Genomic DNA, 14,302 nt, shown 5'->3' with positions numbered 1-14,302 from the left:
GTTTGATCAAGGAAGGAAGATTTCATTAGACTGCTATGACAATGGCTACTTGTTTAAAAGCCATATGAGTGGCCTGTACTGTTTGTATGCAGCCATTAAAATAGATTGCATGCCAATTTTTCCTGCATGAATCCTTTTAAAAATGAATAAGCAGTGCTGTATGAGTCTGGATTCCAAGGAGTCTGAGATCTTCAGTGCTTCTGCTATAAATGACAGCTTAAGCTTCAGCCCCAGCTGCATATCTGAGAAATGAAGCTCTGATGTCACTGCAACTGATCCTGACATCTTATGTCAGCAGCCTCTTTGGTTTTCATTCTCTGAAAAGGCTGGAGAGGGAGTCGCCTCCCCAAGTTGCCAGGTTCTCCCTAGCACTTAATGAGGCTTCAGCCCAACCTGCTGTGCCCTGGAGGCTTCATTCAGCAGGCACTTTAGTTTGACCCTGATGCTTGAGTAGTTGATTTCCACGAAGGCCCCAAAAGTCTTAGCCCTCAGGACCCTGTGGTCTCCAGTGTTTGCTTTAGCTTAAATGACCATTTAGAATTAAAATTCTCCTCACTCTTGTTAAGTTAGAAACCTTTCTTGCTAATAAGGGATTGATTTGTTGCATGCCTGCAGCGTACATGTTAGCTTGATCAGCAGCACCAGCAGCTGTCTGTCAAGTCAGCCTTAACAGTCTTACACAGTTCAATATTTGAAGTAGATTTTCTGCTCTGAAGAGAGACTTCATGGAAGTGGCACTGTAGGGGTCCTGTGTCTTTTGGGGACCCCATCTTGGATTTGTGTGGTTAGAAAGCTTTTAAAAGATGTAGGGTTTGCTTTAATTGCCACATCATAAACTCACCAGGGGTCTGAGTGTCAAGCTGGTGTGCTCCTGCTCCAACATCACTATTACTTTGGTATTAAAAATTTTGCAGGGCAAATTATACCCTCACTGAGACCTGCACAGTCCTCTTAGCATTCAGCCAGGTTGCAGAGGATAACTGGGAGTTGAAGGGTAATTTGAGTTGAGCAGGTATAATTGAGGCCAGAGTTTGTTCTGCAGAATTTTTAATGCTGGTGATAATGCATGAACCAGAAAGAACACAGTCAGACTCTGAGCCCAGGTTGTTTGCAGAGCTGGAAGTCAGAAAAACATGGTCCCTTGTAAACTGAGCAAATTTGATCTGGAATCACTAAGACATGATAACCAGGAGCTCCAACTGTCTTAAAAGTCTTACTAAAATAAAGATATGTCTACTGCTTCCCTTCTATCCACTAGGTCAGTAACCCTGTCCAAGATCCATGACAGTAAGTCACAAGCTTCATTTGCACTCAACATTTCAACAGAATAAAATATATTTAAAACAGAGAAAGGGGGGAAAAACCCAGCCATGTACCTCAGGGAGTCCAACAAATCCAAACTCTTGTGGCAGGATGGATTTGTTTGTTAGAGTTATGGTTGTCTGAACAGCTTCATAGATAGTGCAGTAACCAAAATTCACTTCAGCTGGACTGATTTCCAAATCAGAGGTAGTAACAATTGCATGGACAATAAATTCAATTGGCTTAGTCTGAAACAAGATTGAAAGTACTGAGTAAGAACTGCAGCATTGGGCAAGAACTAGGGTATATGATTTAAGTGAAAAGATTTCCAAAAAGACATTGTGAATTAAGATATTCTATTCTATTCCTCGACAGCAATTTAAGTAACATTCTTATTTTGAACTTGAGTTTATCATGGTTCTTAACAACAAGCAATTGAAACGTGCCTATTTTATAACTAAAACTGCCAAAAGAATCACTAGGTATTTCAGATCCCATATGCTGGAATGTAGCCATACCTGCATTTGTATGAAATATGAATCGTAAGATGCATGTACATTTGCTGTACTGTGTTTTATATTTTCAGAATAAAACTGTATGCTGTGGTATCTAAAAGCTGTCTGGAACATAAGAATACCTCTGTGAATAAGTGAGCACCTTCATTAAGAATTAAGTCTAGGGTTTGCATTTTGAAGATGCTTGATAGAAAATGACTTTACACAACTCACCATCTATTATACCATTTTGAGCATCTTTTAATTAATTAAATCACAGACTTCCACTAATACACAAAGGTTCAAACTGAGATTTGGTATCACCAAGTGCAACTCTACTGAAGTCAATGGAATTGCACCTGCTGACATCAGGTGTGAATTTGGCCCAAAGAGTATCTAGTATCAGTACTAGAGCTATGCTCTGGATCACTGAGGACTAGATTCTGCCACCCTTACTCATTTGGAGGAGTAGTTGACTCCATGAGTAGCCCGGTTGAGTTGATTTTTCAATTAGAATCATCAGTGAAAGGAAGGATTAATACTTCATCAGTTGTCCTACTGATTTGATTTCAAAAGGATGGCTCACTGAGTAACTCACTGTCTATAAGGTGTCAGAATCTGGCCCTGAAGCAGCACAGAATTATTGTGATTTCCACACTCTTTGTAATTCGAGGCTGCTTGGACTGTGGAGCTCCTGTTAAAACTTAAATCTTCTACTACTTGCAATACACAATAGCACTAACCTTATCAGCAATCATTATTGTCATTGGAACTTCCAGAACCCTGGTTTCTGTGTCAAAATATTTTCCTGCATCTTCTGGGAGAGAGTGCCTGAAATAGAAAAATGCATTTTTTTTTCCTTAAGGACAACCTAAATGTTCTCTAGCTAAGGAGGAATAATTGGGTCTTCAGTGCCTATATTTTGAATCAAGTACAAGTCTAAGGCAACTGAGTTTAGTTAAGATCCAAAAGGTATTTTCATCAACACTCTAATCCAGCAAAGCACTTGAATTCAAATAGACCACTCAGGTGCTTACATGCTTCACTGGATTGGGGCCTAAATTAAAGTCTTTGTATGAATTTGAATATGCCGATGCTGGGGAAGAGCATGGAGGGAGTTTCCAACCAAAAAATGATAACCTAGGAGAATTTACCTCTGTCCAACAGACAGAAAATGCAGTTGTCAGAGGTAGAGCAGACTTGTCATAGATTTCATATAGGAAGATCATCCCTCACTATGCAGGTAGGCGCTGTCCAAGCTATAAATCAGCTTTTATGAGGATAATTAGCAATGTGGTGTTCGTATTAATAGATCTGACTAAGGCCCAATTTTCCAAAGACAAGCTCCTTTTAAAAATCCCAGATTAGGAGCCTATGGGCATTATTACTCAATGGAACTTGTCCTTGTAAGGAACATTAGGTGCTTTTGAAAATGCCATCCCCATCTCCAGAGGCCCCTTTGAAACTCCCAGCTTTAAGTTCATATTTAGGCATTTGAGAGGCCTGATTTTCAAAAGTAAGGAACACCCATCAGCTCCCAATTAATTTAATATTGTTCTAATAAAAATTAGTTGTTAAATATTTCAAACTGTTGAAAAGATCATAATAACATGGTTAATGTCTGTTTGAAACATGTGACAAAACACAACAGAAAAGGTTTAGTGTTTCAGTGATCTTTCTTCATGGCTACTACCTTGTTTGCATTTAGCTAGGAAATGCAGGGAAAATTAGAACAAGCATAAAGACAAATCTTTCACTCAGGCATGGGCCATAGCCACCAAGGTTGGTTCCAGAACCCCAAATTCTCCAAACTTCTAGCGTGCCTGGATGTAAGAGTAAATTCTCTGCTGGAAAGGGAGCAATTTATTCGAACAAATGAACAGTGTAAATGTTACCAGTCCAGGCTATTTCCTACTGTTTTATTTGTATATAAATGTTATGCTAGAACTAAAAAGCTGGATATGAAAAGGATCTAGTTTGATAGATGCATGAAATTCCCATTAATGCTAATGGGAGTTAGACCCATAAGGGTGTTTTGCCTGTATTACTAAAGGAGCTGATTATACAGCAGGGTTTTATTTACAGGCATTTTAGTAAAGTATTACCAAAACTGCCCTTTTAGTTTTTCTACTAGCAAAACCTTTATGGCTACAAATAGGAATTAAAACTTGCTTTGTAATCAGTATCTAAGCCTCCTGCATTCTGGCCGCAATCATGAGTACATGAGTAAACCAACCTAGGCAATCTGTTCCTGTTGACATTGATGTTAATTAATTACCAGTCCCTCTGAGTCAGTATCAATGGGATCACAACACAACGGAAAGACATAAATAAAGACAGGCTGCAGAAGTGATACAAACATGAAGACCAACAGCCGTTTGTCTGATTACATACCAGATTTGTCATTAACAGGGAATGTGTGGGCTTCAGTTGCTGAAACTTCTCACTCTCGTACAGCCCAATTTCAGAGCTTTCAAGCCAAGTCAGTAAAAAAGCTCTATTATTTTTAGATCTATGTGCCTATTTATAATACCGGGACCCTTAGAGCATTGGAGTGAATAGTTTCCCATTCTTAAGTCTCCACAGTGATACTATTTCTGTTACCAGCTCTCTAGGTAGGTTTCCTCCACAAACACCACTGGTTGCAGAACAGTGAGGCAAAAAGACGTTTTTCACAAAGAAATGTTTAGGCCCCTGTTAACCGTCACGGCAATTGCATATCTACTCTTTAAAGATAGTGTTGTTCATTTGTCTTCCTTCTTTAGTTTGTGCCCCTTTCCCTCATTGATCCTATTCTTGCCAATTCAGGATTGCTCCCAACAATATATTCTCTAGTTTTCTGTCCAATCTAGTCTTAAAAGTCCCAAGTAATGGGCGTTCACCACTATTCTGGAGAGACTAGTGCACCGTCTAAAAGAACTTGTGGTCAGGAAGGATTTCCTGATATTCAGCCTAAATTTTCTTTCACCACATTATTCCTAGTTAAACATCCATGTAGCACATTAAATAATTCCTGTGCTTGTCCTCTCCCACCAATAATCACTGCTTACAGAAACAAATAAGCTTCAACTCTTACTTTTTCCTGTTTACTTAAATGCTTGCCTTTAAGAACACTAAGTATAGTTTCTTAGAACTAGAGGCAACCAAATTAGCAAGAATGGAGAAATCCCAATAAAAAAAATGGTTACTCACGTTCTCGTAACTGTTCTTTGGGATGTGTTGCTCGTATACGTTTCAATTAGGTGTGCGCACACCGCGTGCACAGTCATTGGAAAGTTTTCCCTTAGCAGCTCCTGTCGGGTCAGTTGTGGAGGCCCCTGGAGTGGTGCCTTCATGGCACTGAATATATGCCCCTGCTGACTCGGCCCCTCCTCAGTTCCTTCTTGCCGGCTACTCCGACAGAGGGGAACGGGGGTGGGTATTGGAATGGACATCAGCAACTTATCTCGAAGAACAACAGTTACAAGAAGGTGAATAACTGTTTTTCTTTGAGTGATGGCTCATATAGATTCTAATTGACTCTCAAACCCTACCTAGGCGGTGGGGTCGGAGTTATGGAATCGCTGACTGGAGCACCGCTCTGCCGAATGGTGTATCATCCCTGGCATGCTGGATGATGGCATAATAAGGTGAACGTATGTACTGAGGACCACGTTGCCACCTTGCAGATCTCTTGTATCGGAATCTGGGCCAGGAACGCCACTGAAGACACCTGCGCCCTTGTGGAGTGTGCCGTAATGGCCGGGGCTGGAACCTTGGCTAGCCCGTAGCACGTCCGGATGCAGGATGTGATCCACGATGAGATCCTCTGAGATGAGACCGGGAGCCCTGTCATCTGGTCTGCAACCACCACAAACAGCTGGTTTGACTTCCTGAACAGCTTCATGTGCTCAATGTAAAAAGCTAGCGCCCGCCGAACATCCAGTGAGTGGAGTCTCTGTTCTCAGACATTAGCGTGAGGCTTAGGGAAGAAGACAGGCAGAAAAATGTCCTGGTTGGTGTGAAAATGTGACACCAACTTTGGAAGGAAGGCCGGATGAGGTCTGAGTTGTATCTTGTCCTTATGGAAAACCGTGTGGGGGGGGGTTGGAAGTGAGGTTGTGAGATGGAGGGACTGGAGGTTGAGGTGATGAAGACAAACATGGTCCTGAGTGACCAGGTCAAGGAGGAGTGGCAACATGATCAGGGCATCCACTGACCGCTCCAGGAGCGTGATGTAACAATATTGGCAAGGTCACGCTGGTGCCACCAGAATTAACTCTGCCCTGTCGCTGTGGACCTTGAGTAGGACCTTGTGCACAAGGGAGATCGGAGGAAAGGCATACAACAGGTGGCCTCCCCAGGGTAGGAGGAACATGTCTGTGATCGAGCCTGGGCTGTGTTTCTGGAAGGAGCAGAACATTGGGCACTTTCTGTTGCTCCAGGTGGCGAACAGGTCGACCTGGGGACACCGCCACCCTTGGAAGATGGAGTGTATGACATCTGGGCGGATGGACTACTGGTGATTGCGGAAGGATCTGCTGAGGTGGTCCGCCAACTTGTTCTGGGAACCTGGGAGACAGAATGCTTCCAGGTGTTTACGATGGAAATCTCGCTCCTTCTTTGTCCTGGGGCGGAAAGCTCTGCAGATTTTGCACCTCTCTATCTGGTGTGCCTCCCCCAGACACTTCAGGCACGAGTCGCAGGGGTTGCCTGTTGGTAGAGGCTTGCTGCAGGTTCTGCAGGGCTTAAACCCTTGGGACCGAGGCATGCCATGAACCCAAGGGAAGGGTTGGGGATTGGGGAAAAACTCCACTACCAAACCTTATCTATCAACTATATACAACTATCACTAACTAACTGTGAACTAGAAACTACAACTACAAACTAGAAGATACGCTAAGGGAAGCACTTTCTACACAAGTGACCGCAGTTCCAATGACGGTCACTGACGGTAAGAAGGAACTGAGGAGGGGCCGGGCCGGCAGGGGCATATATTTAGCGCCATGAAGGTGCCACTCTGGGGGCTCCACAGTCGACCCGACAGGAGCTGCTAAGGCAGGGGCGGGCAAACTTTTTGGCCTGAGGGCCACATCAGATTTCCAAAATTGTATGGGGTCCAGTTAGGGGAGGCTGTGTCTCCCCAAACAGCCACTTGTGGCCCGGCCCCCACCTCTTATCTGACCCCCCCCACTTCTCGCCCCCTGACGGCCCCATCGGGACTCCTGCCCCATCCAACCCCCCCATTCCCTGTCCCCTGACGGCCCCATCGGGACTCCTGCACCATCCACCACCCCCTGTCCCCTGGCCGCCCCCAGACCCTCCACCCCTGACTGCCCCCCACTTGCCCCATCCAACCCCTCCTCCCATTCCTGACTACCCCCCCAGGACCCCTGCCCCCATGCAACCCCCCTGTTCCCCGCCCTCTGACCGCCATGCCCTCTATCCAACCCCTCCAAACTCCCCTGCCCTCTATCCAACCCCTCCCAGTCCCCGCCCCCTTACCGCGCTGCCTGGAGCACCGGTGGCTGGCGGCGCTACAGCCATGCTGCCCAGAGCACCAGGACAGGGAGCCACGCCGCCCGGCTGGAGCCAGCCACGCCACCGCGCAGCACAGATCACAGGTCAGGCCACGGCTCTGCAGCTGCACTGCCTGGCTGCCCAGAGCATTGCGCCGGCGGCGCAGTGAGCTGAGGCAGCGGGGGAGGGGCTGGGGACTAGCCTCCCAGGCCATGAGCTCAGAGGCCAGGCAGGAGGGTCCTGTGGGCCGTAGTTTACTCACCTCTGTGCTAAGGGAAAACTTTCTGACGACTGTGCACACGGCGCACGCACACACCTAATTGGAATCGATATGAGCAATCACTCCAAGAACAGAAAGTTAATCCAATGCCAATGAGGTTATTCCACAATCTTTGTGAAACCTTGGGTCATTTATAAATATGTTTATGGAGGCAGTCAAAAATGACATTTATTGTTTTGTATCCTTAAAGACTAGTTAATGAGCAAATGAGATTGCTTGTCATAAACAGAAGTGTGATGTAGTGTTTGGTATTTTCCTTTAGTTTATATTGGCATTTACTTTTCAATCTGTAAAGGTTAGGTATATATTCTGGCATTGAGAGTTGAAGATTTTAAATGTTTTTGCAAAAACAAATTTTCCATAGATACACATTCCTGGAATATTCTTCTTTTGTATTCCGAAATCTTCTAATGGAGAAGTTAGTGTCTGTGTCCCACAATGTTCAGTAAAGGCAACCACTTCAAACTGTTGAAGAGGCAACCTCATGAGATCTCTTTCTAGTGGAGTGCGGTATGCTTGATGATATTTACCTTTTTATTAATACGAAGTGACTCTAAAATACATGTATTGTTTCTAACATTTCTGCAATACATAGCTTGCAGACCACCTTGCATAAAAAGTAAAATAGAACTATCACCAGGCCAAGTCACAAAGGTATGTCTACACTGCAAAAAAACAAAACCAACATGGCAGCAAGTCTCAGAACTTAGGTCTACACACTTGGTTGTGCTATGGTGTTAAAAATAGCAGTGTAGACATTCCTGCTTGGGCTCTGAGGATACATCTACATGGCCAAAAAACCCAACCAACCAAACCCCATGGCAGCAAATCTGAGTCTTGGTCTACAGACTGGGCCACACAGGGCTCATGCTATGGTGCTAAAACCAGCAGTGTATATGTTCCTGTTCGGGTTGGAGCTCAGGCTCCGAGACCCACTCCCCTCACCAGATTTCAGAGCCCAAGCACCAGCCCCAGCAAGAATGTCTATGCTGCTATTTTTAGCGCTGTAGCGCAACCCTGAGTCTATAGACCCACTGCCATGTTTTTGTTTTGTTTTTTACAGTGTAGACATTAGGCTGCCAGTGTCCATGGAATCTGTTCCAACTTCCAAGAAACCAAGAAGCAGAATACTTGGGGAATTCTGGCAGTTGGTAAATGAGAAATCTTGCTTTTAAATAGGCTGAAATCATGACTTTGTCGCAAGCAGGAGTACAGTTACAGTATGTGTGCTATGACTAAGTATTGGGATGTGCACTGAAGACTGAGAGCTCCCCAAGTCCTACCAGCCCTTCTGTCTGCACACTTATCATTCCTGCTCGACACATTTAAGGCTTAATTTAAAAAAAAGTCTATTCCTTCTTTTGAGGAGACTGAATTTGTAGTGCTGAACCAATAACGTATTTGCACAAATGTCACTAGCTCAGCATTATACATCAAGCTTGTACCATAAAAATACCCCACCTCCCATGCTGTACCATACAGATCAGTTTGAAAGGACTGAAGCAGCCTGGTACTTATTCCATGAGTCAGAACCACCTTAATCTCATCAAATCTTTTTTTTTTTTAAGCTTTCCCATTTTTCAAATGCAGATTAACATTTTTAATCCATGTTGTGCTTCTATCCATTCAGCAAATGTAATAGTGTTTCACAGGATCTGACGTTTAGGAACTGGAAACTGTCATAATAGTGATAACTATTGTTGTAATGGGACAGAATTGGATATGTAGGAGGAATTGTAACGTTTATATTTTCTTTGAAAATTATGCTGATAAAAGCTTTGGCGTCTGATTTTAGAGCTGAGGGTCTAATTTTTGGAGAGGCTGAGGGGAAATGGGTGAAAATCTGACCCTACTGAAATCAATGAGACTAGAATTTTTACCTCACAACTCCAGATGAAGTCAATGGAAAAGGCGGATGCTCAGCACCACTGGAAATCAGACTTAAAAGTCTGATTCTACTCTATCACTGCTGTAAATCTGGAGTAATTTCATGATGCAACTGGTTTTACAACAGATTCAAAGGGATGTGACAGCAGAATCAGAACCTAACTAATCAATTTACACTTGAACAGGAAATGACTCACTAAATTCTGTTTTAAAAAGTGATTATAGCCATAGTCAGAGCATGGTCAGTAAAAGACCATGTCATCTAAGTAGCCAAATGGATCTCTTGATTTATGTAGCTGTTCTCTTCTGTTTATATACATAGCCTTCTTGTGAAATGGTGGCAGAGAATCATGCTGGGATAAGACTTTTGACATTTTTGAGACTAGAAGGTGGTGGTATTTTAAATTTAGAAAAGAATCCCAAAATGAGAGATGAAAACCTTTATAACCTCTCTGGGGATACAGTGGGTATGCAGCAGCAGGTTTGGCTATTCTGCATTTGCTCTGTAGCCACTTGTTCAGGGGTTAACTAATTAGTGATCTTTGACTAGAAAGCACACCCATGAGACAGTGAAATACCTTTTCAACCATGTGACACTGATGTGTCTCACTGTTCTGAAAGAGTAGCTTCCCCCACCGTGACAGAAGTAACCTACTAGGACTGCAACTGCTAAGATTTTCACACTGTTGCTGTCACCACAGGGTAAGTATTACCACGTAGGAATGTGATCCAAGTCAATTTCCTCCTTAGACTTTGACATCTCAGAAGAATAGAGGAGGAGGAGGAGAGAAGGGGGAGAGTGCTTGAAAGGGCCCAGTTCAGTATAGCTATGCAATCGCACTGAAATCAGTAGTGTGAAGTCCAGCCATTGCAGTCTGTGGGTGTAAGAGGAAAAAATTGGCCTGCTCTGACTTTTCGCAGACAGGCTCTCTAAATTAATATCTTAAATACTAAACAGAGAGGTGATTAATACCATTCATTCACCTGGGCAGGAACTTCAGCTGCACACTGAAGGATGACTGGGCTTGAATGTAACCTGTTTTCGGAAGAAGCTCCATGTGGTTACTCAGTTCTTTGCATACTTCAAACTTCAAGCGTAGAGCGGCTTTTGCTCTGCAAACAGATCAGACAGACCAGAGTGGGTTTGTGCTGCCAGCTCAACAGCTACACTTTACTCAATGCTTTAGCTCTCTTTTCCCACTGCAGCTCAGTTTTGTATGTTGCACTTGGAAATATTCCAAGCTTTCTTTGCAAGCGAAGGAGACTACACTGAGCACATAGAATTGTTAAAGCAAAATCACACAGTTATGTTATCTATCAGGCTACAATGCTTCCAAATCTGGGTTTCTATATTTGAGTTCACCCTGCTTCAAAGCCAAAATGTTGCAGAATAAAAGCAGTTTGTACTTATCACACATTTTTCCTTCCTGAATCAACAGCTCCAGAGACACATGGACTCTGTTCCAGGTGGAACCCATTTAGAGGTGAAGGGACAGCCTTGCTACAATGTTGGGCCTGTGCGTTGCTAAGTAATCTGGCATGGGTGGGACCAAACAAATGTAAACAAGTATTAACCCCAATATTAACTCATGAGTCAAAGCCCAGCAATCCCCTGAGCCTGGATGCCTGTGTAACCCAGACACCACCTGGGTGTGGTCTTGTGTCCCATCTAGTGGCACTGAGACCACTTAGAGAGAGAGAAAGTTAAATGAGTCTGCTCTACAGCCTTAGCTAAGAACCGGTTGGCTTTTAGCTCATGCAGTGGAGGCTCATGCACTAAGAGCTAGAGGTCCCCGGTTCGATCCCGCCCGCCGATGACCGGGGTCTGTCAGCGTTACACCTGCAGCACTGCAAGGCAGAGATTGTCTCCTGTGTGAACGAGGGAATAAGAGAGGAATGAATCTGGAAGTGGTTGGTGCATATGAATGAAAGCATCAAAATTAGCCATTTGTTAATTAGTCATTTGCTTTCTTCCCAGGGCTTTTCTAATGCTGTTGTTGATCAAATCAGTTAGATTGATTAGTCCTTTCTGCTTGTTTCTCATGCATTCTTCTGGATCAGTGGTGTGAGGTGCACTGTATAGCAATGGACACCAGTAGTAAATCCTTTCTTCAACACCACATGCACAGAATCTTTAATGACCATGGAGGGCGGCAAGGGTCCGGGCTTCGTCTGAAAGATCTCCACACAGTAAACCAAATGTGTCTGCTTCAGCAGGCTGAAAGGCTGAGCCAACACTGCCAGTGTCTGAGTATATGGTACTAGGGTTTCAGATCTGATGCAACACAGGTATTCTCTCTAGCACTGGGAGGCTAAGTAAAGCACCTGATCCTCCAAGATGCTGAGGACAGGCTGCACTACACTGAGAACCCTAAACTCAATGTGAATTGGAAGGCTGAACATCTTGCAGGACTTCTCCCCTTGGTTGGCCAAATTTTGGCCTAAGCTACTTGACAGTTTCGTAAAACAAGAACCTGGGATTTGCACTGAGAGAGTTAATCACTTTTAACTGACAAAAGTTATTCTGCCTCTACATTTATAATCTCGTCCCTGGGAGTGGGTTATTTTAGACCAAGTAAATCTCTTACATAACTTGTGCTTGTCACATTTGTGAGCTGAATTTCTGAGATAACAGCTCTACTATTTCTTTCCAACTGTGAAGAATCTCTGCAGTGTCTAATTCTGGTAAGAAGTTTAGAATATGCATCTTCTAACAGAAATAGTGTTTTAAAAAAAACAACCGCCAATCCTATTACTATGCATTTAAAAAGAATCTAAAATATGGGGAGTGTTAAAATAGGAACACTCAGCATCTAGCAGCCAATAACTGCATTAGACAGAAAAAAACCAGCACATGGAAGTCAATTAACAGAGTAGCTCACATAACCATTCTCTAAAGGTAAGAGTTACTGCACAGATCTCTAGGAAACTAACAATCTGCAGCACTACCTTTACACTGCAGTATGTTCTGACACCATGGGACAATGCACAGCTATTACAGTGGTGAGGGCCATATAAGTACCTGGACAAAAATTCAGCATCCTCTGAAATAAGGATTTGGTCCATCTATGTATTTATATGGGACCTAGCACCACAGCATCTGAGCATCTTCCAATCATTAATGAATGTACATTTGTGTGAATTGGGGAAAGTTTTATTATCCCCATTTTACAGATGGGGAACTAAAGCAAAAAAAGACTTGCCCAACATCACACAGGAAGTCTGTTGGAGAGCTGTGACTAGAGCGAAGGTCTCCCAAGTTCCAGGCCACTGCCTTAGCCACAAGATGTCATGCTAGGTAAGTAAAGTATCTAGGAAACAAAGGCTATATCTACACCACCAAAAAAACCAAAACTCATGGCAGAGTGTCTCACAGCTTGGATCAACTGACTCAGGATTGGGCTATGGGGCTAAAAGGAGCAGTGTAGACATTTTGGCCTGGGCTCTGAAACCCAACGAGGGGTTCTTGCTCCAGCCCAAGCAAGAATGTCTATACTGCTATTTTTTTGTCCTGTAGCCCAAGCCCCGTGAGTCTGAGTCAGTTGACCTGGGCTCTGAGACTCGCTGCTATGGATTTTTTTTTTCCAGTGTAGATATTCCCAAAATATGCCTAGAATGCTCCACAACAGCTCTGAACATTAATGACCCATGAATCATGCCAAGTGTATACTATACAGAGGTACTATAGTATCTGTTTAAAGGTATGCTTAACCTCCTTGGTGGCTGCCCTATAGATCTTATGAGGCAGAACTGGCCTGAGGCTGGCTTCTAGTTTTGACATTGATTTTAACTACAGGGGAAAGCCAGAGGAAGAATAACAATGAAAAATACAAGGCACTTTGTAGGCTATCCCAGGCTGACTAAATGTATTTGTGTATAATGAAATAATAAGGTTAACATTCTTCCCTCCCTAAAATATATAGTGCTGGCAAAAGATGCTGGGTGTCTGCCTTAGAGACTGAAGTCTTCCATCCAGGTACAACACGTGCAGCAGCAGTGAGGAATAGCTCAGTGGTTTGAGCATTGGCCTGTTAAACCCATGGTTGTGAGTTCAATCCTTGCCACTTAGGGATCTGGGGCAAAATCAAAATTGGTCCTGCTAGTGAAGGCAGGGGGCTGGACTCGACCTTTCAAGGTCCCTTCCAGTTCTAGGAGATGGGATATCTCCATTAATTTTATTTATTTTTATTTTTAATCCTGAAATGAAGTGGCTAGCTCTTTAAATGATGGAGTAATTCACTCTTCATGCCTGCTGAGTGCTTGGCTTCTCTGCTGACATAGCCAATATGGGACCCATTTAGTGGTATTTGTGGTTATGTGCCTACCTGAATGGAGATGATCGAAAAACAAACAGATGGTAATGGAGAAAGACTTTCAGTCTATTCAAGCTAGTACCAAGAAAATTTTGAAGGCCTAATTAGGTGTTATGAGGCTTTTATTAAAACAAAAATTATTAAAATACTACTGGTCACTATATTAGTGTGGTTCACTATCTATTAGTATGATGCTTTGATTTTTTTTCCCCTTCTCAGACAAGTCATTCCTTATGATCTCCCTATTTAGTTATTTTAATTAGCCAATCATGACTGTATTATGGGATAGCTTACCTGCTTCGAATAATGATACAGTCTTGATAGAGCCGGTCGTACATACAGATCTTTAGATCGACATTCGGATTGGGCACCCAAACAGGAACATCAACAGAGACTCCAATGACAGAAAAGTGTAGCTATAGATAGTTTGAATATACAAATCAATAATGGTTACTACTTTCCAGAGCCATTGAAAATTTCTAACGAATCAGGATAAAGGAAAACTAGGTTTGTGCTGATAAACAGCA

The 14,302-nt window shown here is 43.3% G+C and overlaps 1 protein-coding gene across 1 annotated transcript in view; it reads right to left on the bottom strand.

Annotated features, from left to right (window-relative positions):
• Positions 1-14,302, bottom strand: part of CFAP74 (cilia and flagella associated protein 74) — a 102,170-nt gene that overhangs the window by 18,742 nt on the left and 69,126 nt on the right. Inside the window, exons 21-24 of the mRNA XM_029913560.1 lie at positions 14,070-14,191; positions 10,447-10,575; positions 2,540-2,627; positions 1,377-1,550 (exon numbers count right to left, since the gene is read on the bottom strand). Of these exons, the coding sequence (XP_029769420.1) occupies positions 1,377-1,550; positions 2,540-2,627; positions 10,447-10,575; positions 14,070-14,191 (513 nt within the window). The remainder of the gene's footprint in view (positions 1-1,376; positions 1,551-2,539; positions 2,628-10,446; positions 10,576-14,069; positions 14,192-14,302) is intronic.

Source organism: Terrapene carolina, unplaced genomic scaffold (genome assembly GCF_002925995.2).
Source record: "Terrapene carolina triunguis isolate 2854851 unplaced genomic scaffold, T_m_triunguis-2.0 Scaffold714, whole genome shotgun sequence".
Classification (NCBI taxonomy): domain Eukaryota; kingdom Metazoa; phylum Chordata; order Testudines; family Emydidae; genus Terrapene; species Terrapene triunguis.
The sequence above is the reverse complement of the archived record's forward strand: the minus strand, read 5'-3'. Positions and strand labels throughout refer to the sequence as shown.